At 36.2% G+C, this 14,617-nt stretch overlaps 1 protein-coding gene across 1 annotated transcript in view; it reads right to left on the bottom strand.

Annotated features, from left to right (window-relative positions):
* The window catches only part of LOC107730277 (USP6 N-terminal-like protein), a 27,720-nt gene extending 13,364 nt beyond the window's left edge, over window positions 1-14,356 (bottom strand). The window contains exons 1-3 of the mRNA XM_016541063.1: window positions 14,230-14,356; window positions 4,472-4,545; window positions 670-755 (exon numbers count right to left, since the gene is read on the bottom strand). Of these exons, the coding sequence (XP_016396549.1) occupies window positions 670-755; window positions 4,472-4,537 (152 nt within the window). The 5' untranslated portion in view covers window positions 4,538-4,545; window positions 14,230-14,356. The remainder of the gene's footprint in view (window positions 1-669; window positions 756-4,471; window positions 4,546-14,229) is intronic.
* Window positions 14,357-14,617: the final 261 nt, after the last annotated feature.

The raw sequence follows: 14,617 nt of genomic DNA, 5'->3' as shown, positions 1-14,617 counted from the left end.
AATACAGGAAAAAAAAAAAAAAAGAAAAAAAAACCACTGCAATTTACAATCACTGTTTTCTATTTGAATAGATTTTAAAATGTAATTCCTCTGACAGCAAAGCTGAATTTCCAGCAGCCGTTACTCTAGTCTTCAGATTTAATATATTGTAAAATAAATGAATATTTCTTCTTATCAGTCTTTAAAACAGTTGCTTATTTTTTATTTGTTTATTTACTTACTTGCTTATTTTTGCAGAAACCCTGATGAACAGAACAGCATTTATTTGAAACAGAATTTTTGTTGATTTTATAAATGCCTTTACTGTCAATTTTGGTTAAAAGAATGCATCCTTGAATATCTTATTGAATCTTGAATAACTTATTTTTTTTTAAATTAATACTTAGAAAACTTGACAACGAACACCAATTCTGTTCAAATAGAGCTATAGCACACTTCTAAAATCAGACTGCTTAATATAATAATTAAATGTGCTGATACACAATGCATGTTGATAAATTATAAAAAATAAAAATAATTGTAAAAGTCAAAATGAAAAAAGTCAGCCATTATGACTGACGGTTTTGTTTCAGACAAAATAAAAGTAGTTTTACAGGGCTTTGAAAGCAACAAATGCATCCTCCACCTGCCAATATGGAAACCAAGTGTTGGGTTTTAACCAGGACTTACTGAAGAAATCCAAAGCGATCTGTGACTCTGTATATGCTGTAGTCTGCATCCTCCCAAGGATCGATCTGAACTCCTGCATCTCTACCCTGAAATATACACAAGCGCATACTTCATTTGACTCATCTAAACACAAACAGTGTAGAGTTTATCAAATGTGAAACAAATCATCCAGTTCCAGGCAACTTTTAAGCACCTTTAAATCCAGCAGATTCTGAATCAGAACTGCAACTTTTGCCTCAAACTCCTAATTTGCTGCTTATTAATAGTTAGTAAAGTAGTTGGTTAAGTTTAGGTATTGATATGTAGAATATGGTCATGCAGAATATGTGCTTTATAAGTACTAATAAACAGCCAATATGTTAATAATAGGCATGCTAATAAGCAACTAGTTAATAATGACAATTGGTCTAAATACTAAAGTGTTACCTATTAAATTATTTGTTGGTACATTTTCTAATGATTATGGAAGCAGTAAATCAATCATTAAAATAGGCAGTTAAACTATGTTTGACACTGTCAGCCAAATAAAATCCTGCATTTATTAGGTGGTTGACAGATTTCCCACCCCCCCAAAAAAAGTTATGTAATACACTTAGGCAAGTTGCAGGTTCTTCTCAACTAAAAAAAGATGAATTAAACAAATAAATATCATATATGAATGCATCACAGTTTTTCTTAATGAAAACAAATTAAATGTCACTGAATATCCACATCATCAGTGTGTACTTTTGTGACCTGGATGAATGTCCCCATCACTTTTTTGCCACGACTGATTTTGTCCCTATCCCAGACCAGTGATGTATCGTGATACAGGAAGCATTTACAACTGTCAAGGAGAAGTGCGTTATAAATGGCAGTTCTGTGCAAATTTATACTGTTCAATTAACACTGAACAAAATTATAAACGCAACACTTTTGTTTTTGCCCCCATTTTTCATGAGCTGAACTCAAAGATCTAAGACTTTTTCTATGTACACAAAAGGCCTATTTCTCTCAAATATTGTTCACAAATCTGTCTAAATCTGTGTTAGTGAGCACTTCTCCTTTGCCTCACAGGTGTGGCATATCAAGATGCTGATTAGACAGCATGTTTATTGCACAGGTGTGCCTTAGGCTGGCTACAATAAAAGGCCACTCTAAAATGTACTGTTTTACTGTATTGGGGGGTCCGGGGGTGTCCGAAAACCAGTCAGTATCTGGTGTGACCACCATTTGCCTCACGCAGTGCAACACATCTCCTTCGCATAGAGTTGATCAGGTTGTTGATTGTGGCCTGTGGAATGTTGGTCCACTCCTCTTCAATGGCTGTGCGAAGTTGCTGGATATTGGCAGGAACTGGAACACACTGTCGTATACGCCGATCCAGAGCATCTTTTTACGTGATATTAAAATTTCAATTTTACGTGATATTAAAAGTGGGGGGAGGACACGTCCCCCGCGTGATCTACGCCCCTGCGCACAGACACCAATTTAAATAGACAGACCAAACAAGGATCATTAATAAGACACAGCTGAACCCAATGACGAAATCAAATCAATAACCATGACAATGGGAAAAGCAAACTGACGAGTCCAAACTAACAGAACTGTGACATTGATGCAGTTATGGAAAGCGTCAGCAGCAATATTTTCTCTAGCACGTCGCTCACCGCATTACCCTTTCACTTTTCTGTGGCCTGCTAACCATTCTAGTGAAATTACAAAATGCAAACAAATGTGTCCCAACTCCTGTCATACATCCATTGACATATAGTTGCAATTTTGACTTATGAGCAGAGAACATTTTAATGCTCTGCACTTATTCATCAGAATTTGCACCGTCAGTATAGCTGATGTTTAAAAGCTTTTCCAGTTGGTGTGCACCGATTCCCTGAGGGGGACGGCTGCTGCTCTCCTGCCCCCTTCTCAACCCCATGGTGGAGAGAAGAGTGGAAAGGAAGCAGTGATTCATGACGGACAGCCGAGGATTACAGTCCCAGTATTTCCCAATTTCAAATGAGTCTGTAAGAGAATGTCATGATGTGCCATGGTCAAACTGATCACCATGGTGGTCATTTACTCCACAAACACTTTGTTGGTTCAAAAATCCTGTCTGCTGCCCTAGCACATAAAATCGCCTTTAACATCCGAGTGTGGTTCCTCCCTATTTTTCCCCTCTTTACATATCTTAGGGAGTTTTTCCTTGCCACAATACGTATTACGAAAAAGCCCCATACAAATAAAACCGACCTGACTCAACCACAAAGGCCACAGCACATGTGAACAACCAGATGTAGACAACCCAATGTAAAATAACCATCCACAAAATTTAAAATTAATAAACTATGAAACAAAAGAAAATCCTGCACACTTGAAAATCCCAATACTTGCAAAAGTACCAAAATAATTTACTGAAAATGTTTCAGTCTCATGACCTTCATCAGGCATCTTCAACCACTTTTTTGGTCTTTTTTCCTACACACCTATCTATTACCTGCAGGTGTGGGATGATTGATTGCTAATTAAAAATTTAATTAATGAAATGCCAAACTGTAATACAGCAACATACAAGAAATATTTCCCGTTAATGATAAAAATAGGCTAATGATCAGCATTATGTACACTACCGTTCAAAAGTTGTGACAATTTTTTTTTTTTAATTAAAGCCTTTTATGCTCACCAAGGCTGCATTTATTCAATCAAAAATCAGTAAAACAATAATATTGTTTAATATTATTACAATTTAATAATTATAGAAAATTTAGTTTTCTATTTTAATACTGAATTTTCAAAACTAAATTTTCAACAGTCATCACTTCAGTGTTACATGATTCTTCAGAAATAATTTTAATATAATATAAACATTCCTTACTATTATCCATGTTGAACACACTTGTATTTATTTGGAATATGAATCTTTTGTAACATTATACATGTCTTTACGGTCACTTTTGAGCAATTTCATCCTTGCTGAATATAAGTATTCATTTCTTATAACTTTTTAGATGGTTATATATATATATATATATAACAATAACTTGATCTTCTTTGCATAAATTCAGTGCTCCATTCAGATCATTTAGCTTAATAACCATACAGGAAACACAAACCATATATAAATATAATTATATATATATAAGCAAAGACAAAACACAGCAGTGACATAATCATGGACATTGACTACAAACTTGCTAGTATGCTCACAGATCACTTATCAAAAATATATATATAAACATTCATAGTCCTACCAGTAGCGTCTCAAAGTTGATGAAAACATTGTGGCTTTTCCCAGGTGTTCTTGAATGAATGAACTCGGCATGCAAATTAATCCAAACTTGATGATTACATCAGTGCAGGTTTACCAATCTTTCTCCATCGGTTTCACAACCAGCAGCACCAGCTTAAAAAGGAGCAGTGTATGCACTTCATAAACAAAGGACCTCCGCACACTGATAATCAGACACACCTGCTTCTATCAGACATGAGCATGACATGGCATTGGCCAGTCAGCTTCCTTGTTGCTTCCATGTTACACTACGTGTTCACAACCAATAGATTTGCTGTTTTTGATCAAGGTTAACTTCATTTGATCAGATAGACTTGTCCTTACTTTAATAATGATGAATTGAATATATATTTCACTCAAATCCAAAATGAACTTAACAAGCACAAAGACGTTTTTATTAGTAAGTCATTAACTGAATGTATACATCAAAGGAAATAGGCAAACTTGAATAAGTTACAGTAACTATCACAGTATCTGTACTATTTCAATATATATCTGAACAAAGTTTAAATGCAAAGGGTAAATGGCATAATTTACCTTATTATATTTAGAGATGATCTCAGCACGTTCCTCTGCTATCAGCACCTCTATGTCCTTCTTCATGTCAATATCTAGAAATATAGCACATAAAGAACAATTAATGACAAGGAGAAAACTGAATACTGACAAAAAGCTGAACAGTCTGAAAGACAGATTTTTATGTTTTGTTAAGGGCTATACATTTGTACAGATAAATATTAAATAGAGTCAATTTTCCTTTGAAGAACGCTCAGCGGAATAGGAAAAAACCCAGACTGGTCATGAGTGCAACGTATTCATCATATTCAGACTGAGAAACTGGTCCAAACTCAACTCTTGTTGGCACTGGGTAACCTGAGCTCTCATAATGTTTTGAAGATCCTGTTGGTCATATGAAGGCCTTGACTGTGTCAGAAACATTAGCCCCATGGGAACCACAGAGCCAGAAGAAGGGAACAAAGGTTCCTGCCAGGCTTCAGCTGTCTGAGAGCGCTGTGTGTCTGCTAAGTCTGTCGCACACACAAAAATAGAATTCGACCAAGAGAGTCACCCACTGCGGGACACGGCGCTGCATGACACACCATCATGTGTCATATTCAATATGTCCAGCCCATCGCCAAATCATACCATCTGACATTTAAAACTAAAAACACAGTGCTGTATTTCTTTGAATGACAAGTCACTTGCCCTCACCACCAAATTAACAAAACAAGTGCATCTGTTGTGTTTGTACAGTACCATTGATGACATTTGCTGATGTATTTACACAGAAGTACACTCCTGACAGGCATCAATATACAAATACTGTCCTTCTTCTCACTATAGCCCTCTTCAAATTTCTTAACTGTTCCATTTCCCAATGTTTCCATCACTTTTACTGTTTCTTAGAGTTTATTATATCATATGGCTGTCACAAAAGTACTGACACAAGGACTACAAGTGAACAGAGAAGTTGATTTATGTGTTTCCTAAAAACCCAATAATAAGTGTTTATAGGCATTTTCAGGCACAATCATGGTTTGAGAGAGACTATGCTTCCATGGCTTTCAAACCAGCAGAACCACAGGAAATAATTCTGTGCTTATGAATTTTGTACTACTCAATGAGAAAATCATTTACTCAAAACCCCAAACCACGGTTTGAAAAACTGAAGAAAAAAAAAAACTTTACTAAGCATTTTTCTCATCACCCACTGGCATTATATTACATTGAATATCCTCTCACTAAACTCACTCTCTGCCGGTTTAAAAAAATGGGTTACAAGGGTTGCTGAGGTAGTCTATGGCATAACCATTGTAAGTCATTAAAAACAACTACATAAAAATGTTGGCACAACAACACTTTAATAAGTCCCAAAGCCTCCAAATAATCCAATAATCAATTTTTACAGAGACACACAATTTGTCATTGATGTTGAAATTTAAACAGGGTTTTGTACTGATGTACCAAAATAATTAAATAATCAAATATTTGATTATTAAATACACTTTATTTTCTGCTTTAATCTTTTGGGTAAATGAAATCTTCTTTTCAGTGTAAAATAATTTCTGTGTATAGTTTTGTGGATTTTTGTTAAAGGGGTAACAAACTGAGAAATCAAATTTCTATAAAAACATCCTGTAAGTTTCAGAACTCAAAACTTTCTTGTTAGTCTAAAAACAGCTTATACTGAAGCCAATCTGCCAAAACGACTGTGGAATGTGCCACTCTATGATGTAATAGTGTGGCTAAACACCGCCTCCGCATAAGATCAACACCTGCTTCTACATCACTGCCTGTTTACCCTTGCCCACCAATTCACACATGTAGTGTATATGACGAGAGAGGCAAATGCAGGTCTACGCAGAAACCAAACGATTAAGATCACTCTAAAGACAACAAAATGCTGTGTAGTGCCAAGTTGTGGAAAAACAGTCTTTGCATTACCTTCCTTCTGATCCCAACATTAGGAAAGAGTGAATTAACTAGTTCCAGATCGCACCTGTAAGAAATCTGAGCCAAGTTGTTTGTTCACTTCATTTTACCACGGATTCGTTTACAAACTAGGCACAATTCCATGCAAGATTTTCAGAAAGATTGAAACTAAAAGATGATGCTGTGCCGACTACATCAGACAGTAACTGTTTTTATTACGTGGTCACTATTGCTTTGTATGTTATTACAGATCATTTGATATGTACTGAGTATTTGTACGTTTTTAACCTAAAAAACAGCAGTGTCCATCTGTGTAGGATGTAGGCTGTCAAACATACACAACTGTTAGCCAATCATAGCAGTGGGCGTTTACTTCTGAGTCTACAATCACCTATTCAAAGGGAGTGTTCTGATGGGGGGGGGTCAAAACAGGACAGAAAATAGCCTATTACCTCTAGACAATGTATTTTTTTATGTAAAAATCTTGAGAACCTTGGATGGACATCAGAAAACAGTACAAAAAAACAAAGGCAGTTCATGACCCCTTAAACCCACACACAAAAGAGTCACCTTCAAAGAAACTGATTTGAAATCTAAATAAGCTGGCCTTATCCCAGACTCACATAAATAAACCAAGACGTCAAAAAAATGTTTTTATATCTATCTGTCAGACACCCTAATCCACTTCCATAAGGATAAGCGTTAAAATCCTTCCTTCTCCTGAGGAAATCAGTCATCTGTCACCCTTGCAGCAAACAGTTAAAGGATTAGGTTATGCAATCTTTGATGAAACCCCAGATTATAAACCTCAAGATGTGCGAGTGCTCAGAACAATGCATATTTGCAAATATTTAAATGTAATGGTCCAGTCAATCATACCATATATACACTATAACATATACATATAACATATGCTTTAGATGAATTAAGCTATCCAGCAGGAATTCTGTATTCTGTGAGGTATTTCCAATCCAAACCTCAGTTTGTGTGTGTTTTTTGTTAGTCGAATCTGTTGGGCTGCCACAGAGACTCAGCCTAGCTTTATTCTCATACCTTATATTCACCATACAATCCATCTTTGGTGTGCCTTAAAGGGACCACATACTTTTTCCCTTGACATCCACTGAACTATTTTCCACCCTCTCTCTGACCCAAATAATGAAATAAGGGTCTTGATTGTTTGTTTCTTATCATTAAAAAAATAATAAAAAATCTTACCATTAAAATATAGTTTTTTAGTGAATTGTTGCATGTCTTCAACCAAATCCCTGCAGAATCACACAAGGCATTTGCATGTACTGTGGTGCGCATGCAACCTACTATTCATTTCAACAGAATATCTGAGAAATGCATTTCCACTGCCTCCCAAATGTGAGGTGTCAACAAGGCAACGGCAGATGTTTTCTGAGGGGCTTTAGGGACCTTGTTGCAATATTATTTAAATAATCTTAAATATAATGTTGTGACGTGAAAACTATCTGCTTTTTAAGATTGGACTGCTGCATTTGACTTGAGAATGAGAGAAGAAAAACTGTGGTTTAGTAGCTCCGTTGGTCGATTTGTGTACCATCCCCCTTTCAAGGGGAGAGAGAGAGAGAGAGAGAGAGAGAGAGGGACGCCTTACTGGGGACAATGATGAGCAAGCATTTCATACAGACCAATCAGCTGACAGTAAACATCATCAGAACTCTTTCGCAGAAAAGATATACATTCTGCTGTATGTTATAGTATACTATTTCTAAAAATATACGAAGTACATTATGTCAAATTTTACCACCGGCTTGTATCCCTATTATACTTGTGTATGTGCCATTCTGTTCACTCAAGTGAAATTTCAATAAGATTCAACCTAGGCTCATTGGAAGAATGCACCTTTATTGAGTTTTTATTATTTATTGACAAAATAAAAAAGACACTTTTATGTAACAATTTCTTCTTGTGATCAAACACAGAAAGAATTCAGCAGAGTTACTTGCTGAATTCATTGGATCAAAGAGTTTAGTTTCAGTTATTCCTGAAGAACAAGTATGACAGAAATTAGGCCAAGACATTATGTTCTTGTTTGAATGGAGACTGGGTGGGTTTTTTATTTTGATCGCTTTTGTCAGTGCAAAAGTGCCTATTTAATTAATCTGGACTTTCCATTTTAGGCCTGACTGCCGCTCTTCTCCAACTCTGTTTAGGAGTCAAGTACAAGGGAAAAAGTCAAAAGTCTTTTGACAAAAAGTCAAAAGACTATCCGAATTTGATTTGAAAACTCTGTCACTATATTTTAGTTTTCTGGCCCAGAGCTGTAGGCAGAAACTTATATAAGGGTTTTTTATTTTATTTTTTTTAAAAGCTTGTCACATATTCATTCAGTTTGGCGGAGGAGATTAACACAAACACAAGGGCTTCAAGTCAAATATTTCTCATTCTCAAAACATTGCACTACACCTTCGAGACTCATTTCAAACTGTGACATCAGGCCTTGCTGGCCAGGCTCCTGGGCGTGCACCGAAATCTGAGGACCAAACTGTGTGAATATGGAAAAAAAGACTACAGTGAGTGGTTCCCTTTATGCAAGAAAACAAAGAGGTCAAGGTTTAAGCAAAGCCAAGACTGGACAGTATGACGCTTTTTGTTTGAGGAAAGAGTTCTAATTCGGATAATCACATAGGTCTGCCCTGTTGACATTTACTGTTCCGATGTGAAAGGGAAAGGTAAACATTTAGAGCTGGGGAGAGTAACAGTCGTCAGGGGGAGAGCAGTTGTCAGTGGTTGAGCAAAGACAATTGGCATCACTCGCACTGCCATCTGGGTGGGCCGTCACTGCCTCGTACTTGCTCACAGATGTAGAGCACTTCAACACACTGAGGGAGCCTTGTCTTGACTGAGAGTCTCACACACACACAGTGGGGGCAACACCAAGACCGATTATTAATGTGGCAAGTTGTTTGGTTAATGTACTTGAGTTCAGTGCTGTCGTTTTGTTTGAGCACAAGCATATGGCAGTGACAAGTGTTAACATCTGAGTGACTGGTAACTGAGTAGTAGTATGCTGGAATGGTACCAGTTCCCAGTTTTACACAAAATATATAGGGCATTTTTTTTTAAATAAACAAAAATATATTATATAATATGAACACCTCCCCCACAGAGGTAAGGATACCTTTGATGGAAAAACAAATCCTGGAGAGGAAATACTAATAAGAATCTCCAAAACCTGAAGCATGCAAAAAACATCTGGTAACACTTTAAGTGGTTGAAGGAAGGAAATGTGCAATAGCTACATTAATATGAACCAAACTGTAATGAAAACTACGTCTCATGCTGGAGCCATGGCCTAGTGGTTAATGCATGTGCTCTACATACACAGGCTTCTGCACAAAATGATGCAAATAGTGTAGTTGAACTTATAACAGGGCTGTAAAGTGCAGCATGTATGTCGGACATGCTAAGTAAAACGGCCTGTACAATGGCCTGTAGTATGTGATACAGTTTTGCATGTGTGTGAGAGACAGAGCTACTTTTCTGAAGCAAGGATTTCTGTGTGCTTGTTTGTGTGTGGTGTGAAATCGATAGGCCACTGCCACTGTATTTTACTTGGTAGTCTAATGGTTTAAAAAATAATGTCTTGACTGCACTGAGTCCATATATCCAACTCCATTTCCCACAATTCCTATTGGTTTGCGCATGAAAGAGTTAAGTGATGTCTGTCACAGTGCTACATTTATGTGGCCTACGCTACAAAACTTTCAACCTCTGTAGCACCAGTGCTATGTGCAAACATAAAGTTAACATACAGCCCTGTACAATGTGTAAACTTATAAAATAATGTGCTAGGCAGAATCTGGTGTAAAGCTTACATTTGTAAATTATTACAGCCTCTGGAGTATTTATTTATATCGCATTTATACTGATGCATTCGGCAGATGCCTTTATTTAATTTTTTTCTTCTCCACTGCATTTAAGGTACACATTTTATAAAACATTTGAAAAATAAATGTACTATTTTATTTAACTATTTGTTTTAGTTGAATCATAAAGTTCAGAGAAATCTTTTTTTTTTTTTTTTTAAATAAATGCATTATGCTTCTAGATTCAATGAGCATTTTTGAGTGTAAAATAAAAATGAGCTCAGCACTGACGAAAATAACCGATTTAGATTTTTTGCTAAAATTGAGCAGGTTTAATACATAGCAGATAGCACTCCATACTCCACAGTTATTTTACATTGCTTCAGTGATTTCTTACTCTCAAGAACAACCCTGACAATAAGGATATCAGTGACCTACAGTAACTGTCTCTTTGCTACTACAGTATTTACTGCACTATTCAGCATCAACCCTTGTGTGAGATCAATACAGAGAGCACACAAAGTAATCACTATAGTGAATTAAAAAAGACTAAATAGAGGTCAGAGTCATAGCCTAGCATCCAATGAACTGAGCTATGTTGCTCATTCAGGGGATGCAAGTTTAAATCTGATACAAATTTGAGACAGGGAGAACAGTAATTTCAGCCTGTTCTCCCTTGTCATTTCCTGCCCCACTTCTCTACAGTAGCTCTCAATACTACAGGGAAAAGACTTAAAAATAAAACTTAACAAAAGAAAGCCTTGAAATTAAACTAGCTGATTTAGATAAATCTCAGTGAAGACAGTGTGTACAGTATGTGGAAAATAATGTGTTTTTTTAACTTTAAACCGCATAAACACATTTCATTACACCAAATACACAAAATAATGTTCTTTTTAGCAGCATCATATGACCCCTTTAATGTCACCGCCACTGACTGATAAAGCTGTGGCCATGTGGATAACAATTATGGGTAATGGGGGTGGATAAAAAGCTCAATATGCAATAACCATTATTTATTTATTTTATTTTATTTACAATAAAAAACAATAGCTGGCCAAGCAACAGAGATCTTTCCACAGAGATCTACTGCAAAAATGGCCTTTAGGCAAATTGTGGTCTGACAACAGAATAGATAAATTAGCTAGCTCATCCTAATGACAAATAATTATAACCATTATTCTTGACAGTCAAGAGTTAGCATTGCATAATTCAACAGCGGAAAATGTGGTGCTTAAAAACATTATTTGGCTTAAAGGGAGGGATGTCTGTGTTCATTTACTCAGCACCATGTCCTTCCAAACTTGTATGACTTTTGTTCCTCTTCAAAACACACATTTTCAGTGAAACTTGAGAGATTGCTGTCCTTCAATTGAAAGTCTATTCCACATTTGAGCTGCCACAAGAACTAATGAGGGTTATTCTTATATATCAACTGAGTACGGTTGAGCTTCCATGTTGCCAATATTCGATGAGCTCCATGTATGAGCACTGACCAATGTTTATTTGTAAATAAAAGCCTAAATTAAATCTGTTCATCATAGTTTCTCTTTAAAATCACAGGATTTACAGTTACACACAATCTGTATTGTTAAAAGCGCTATATAAATAAAGGTGACTTGACTTGACTTTAAAAGACAAATCACTTGATTCATATGGATTACTTTTATAATGTCTTTATGAACTTTCTGAAACGTCAAAGTTTTGGTTGAATGGACTATAGTTTCAATAGTTCATTGAAATTGTATTAAAAATATCTTCATTTGTGTTTTGAAGATGAAAAATAAGTTTTACGTGTTTGGAATGAAATGGGGGTGAGTAAACGATGATTTCATTTTTGGGTGAACCAACTCTTTACAGAAGGTTTTAAGCAATGCAGTGTCACAGTAGCAGATATTTATATATCAGTTCTGAGTAAATGGATTAAAAAAATGGATGTCTCTAATGTTTTAGGAAAAAGACTGCGAAACATACATAAACAGATTCATAAGAATAACTAATCCCTATGACATCAACAAAAAAAACAACAGAAGATAATGTGCAGTCTAGTCTCAGTCTCAGACAGCACACCCACAGACCTCCCACAATCCATTCACTGACTGTCTGATTGCACCCAAAAATGACTGAAATCACCAGTTAAAACCTGGAAACAAAGTGAAGTTGTATCGTATTTTGTCCTCACTCAGAAAGTCAGATTTTTTCTGTATTCCCTGTTAAACAGATTTGACCAGATTGCAATGAGGACCAGACATTATGCCATAGTCAAAAGTCTGGCTACACACAAGTACACCTATCAGTGAACAGTTTATATGTCTGCCAGATGAGCAGTGTTTATATTCAGTGACTCAGCCATCCATAAACAGAGCCACATCAGTTTGTTACACTGGTATGAACGTTCATCTGAGTACAAAAAAACTGGACACAATTCAGTGAAATCTCTCTTCTGACCATCACTGAAAAGGTGTATCCCATATTTTAAAATACGAGACAATACAACAATTTTGGAAAATTAACTAAAGGATTATAAATAGCATGCACTAACACACATTTATTTACAGGCTGCATTTGAGACTGTGCATGTTTAAAATGTTTAAAAGTTATTCTGCTCTCACCTACAGCTAAATGAGACAGGCCAGTATGAGCAATATGAGGGCAAAATGACTGTAAAATACATCTGCAAAGAAGCCCACCCAAAAGCTTACACACAGATCTGTCATTGGCCTACTTCCATCTACTGAACATCTGTGTGTGGAAAGGCAAAAGCAGCATAATTTACCCTCTAAATATGTGTGCATGTTTGTGTATGGAAAAAAGAGAGATACACTGACCATGTTTTCTCTTATGGAAACACTGGAGATGTTCTCTCTTTGGATATTATTTAAGCAACTCATAAAATCATAAAAATACACAAGAACAGTGAATTGCAAGATGTAGGCCATGAAAACAATGTCTTTCCTAAATAGCTTGGCTTCTCACTGTCTTTATCTAAAATTTACCAGAATTACCTTTGTTTTGATTTGCACAAATATAAACATTCAGTTACAGTATGTTGGATATTCTAAAGAAGACCACATCGTATTCTGATTATGTAAATGTTATGTGTGTAAATTTTTAACCAGATTAAGCCAATAATCCAGTTTCTACATTCTACTTATTGCATTTTATAGTGCTATACTGTGTGTTATTTTTAAGGATATGACTGACAATTAATGAATGAGTGCATTTCTGGTAACTCCAAATAATAGCAGTTTATTCATAATATGCTGATTATAAAGGAATATTCCTCTAAAATCATAATATTCCACTATAATGAATGAGTGCATCTCTAGCACCGCCAAACAGTAAAGCAGAATAAAGGAACCAAAACATAACCACCCAATCAAAAACAATAAAAGAAAGTGTGCATGTAAACCTGCCATTAAGAAAGAAGAAAGAGAATGTAGAAATGCAGACACAAAGGAAAGCATCAGAGATGTGTCTGGAATACGGAGATTCCATAAACGAATCACCTGAACTGCACCAGACTGAAGGATGCAATTCAGAGCTGTGATCAAGAGGGAATGTTTGTAAACAGCTTCGATTTAAATCCGCTGAAAGTGAATGGACTCTATTGCTTTCTCTCGTGCATTTTCATAAACTGGTTCTTAAAATAACTACCAATTATACGTGCATTTTGATTTAAATCGACTGAATTAATTTAAAACAGGCGACATAAATAACCGAGATGTTGGTAAATGTGGTGGATTTCAAAACGCTCACAGCCCAGCTGCAAAATTATAGTAATTTATACATATAATTATAATAGGCTACATATAATTCATTATAATGAGAATCACTTAAAATTACACTCTGTTGTGTCGTTGCAGTTCTTTCTGTGGCTATATTGGATCTTGCATAATATCACTGTTATGGTATGCAACATTCAGGAGCAGTGAGAATAAACAGAGAACCGAATGCTATAATAGCGAATTCATAAATAAAATCCCCATAATTGGAAAAAAAATATATATATATGTATATTACCGTTTAATTGAAAAGACTCTTCATTCCTTCGTCGCTGGAAACATGGGAGGTAAAGCGAAGCGAATAGCTAAAATCCCGTGGCGAATACAATAGCTGCATGTAACAGTATTGAGAGGAGCGCAAAGCAGCACGTCAGAGAGCAGCCTACAGTTCGATCCTGGCTGGCAGCTGGTCACGTGATCTGCCAGTACAGCCTGTTGTGGACCGGCGCAGTGATGCGCTGCCAAGATGGCGACGGCCGCCTCCGCCCACTTTGAGCTTCAAAAACTATCTTCGGAACCCTACGGGTGACGTCACGGACACTACGTCCATGTTTTTATACAGTCTATGGGACCGCTGCTGGCAGGGTAGGTCACGTGACAAACTATGGAAATGATGACCTTCCATA

Source organism: Sinocyclocheilus rhinocerous, unplaced genomic scaffold (assembly GCF_001515625.1).
Source record: "Sinocyclocheilus rhinocerous isolate Xijiao unplaced genomic scaffold, SAMN03320098_v1.1 scaffold368, whole genome shotgun sequence".
Lineage (NCBI taxonomy): Eukaryota > Metazoa > Chordata > Actinopteri > Cypriniformes > Cyprinidae > Sinocyclocheilus > Sinocyclocheilus rhinocerous.
The sequence above is the reverse complement of the archived record's forward strand: the minus strand, read 5'-3'. Positions and strand labels throughout refer to the sequence as shown.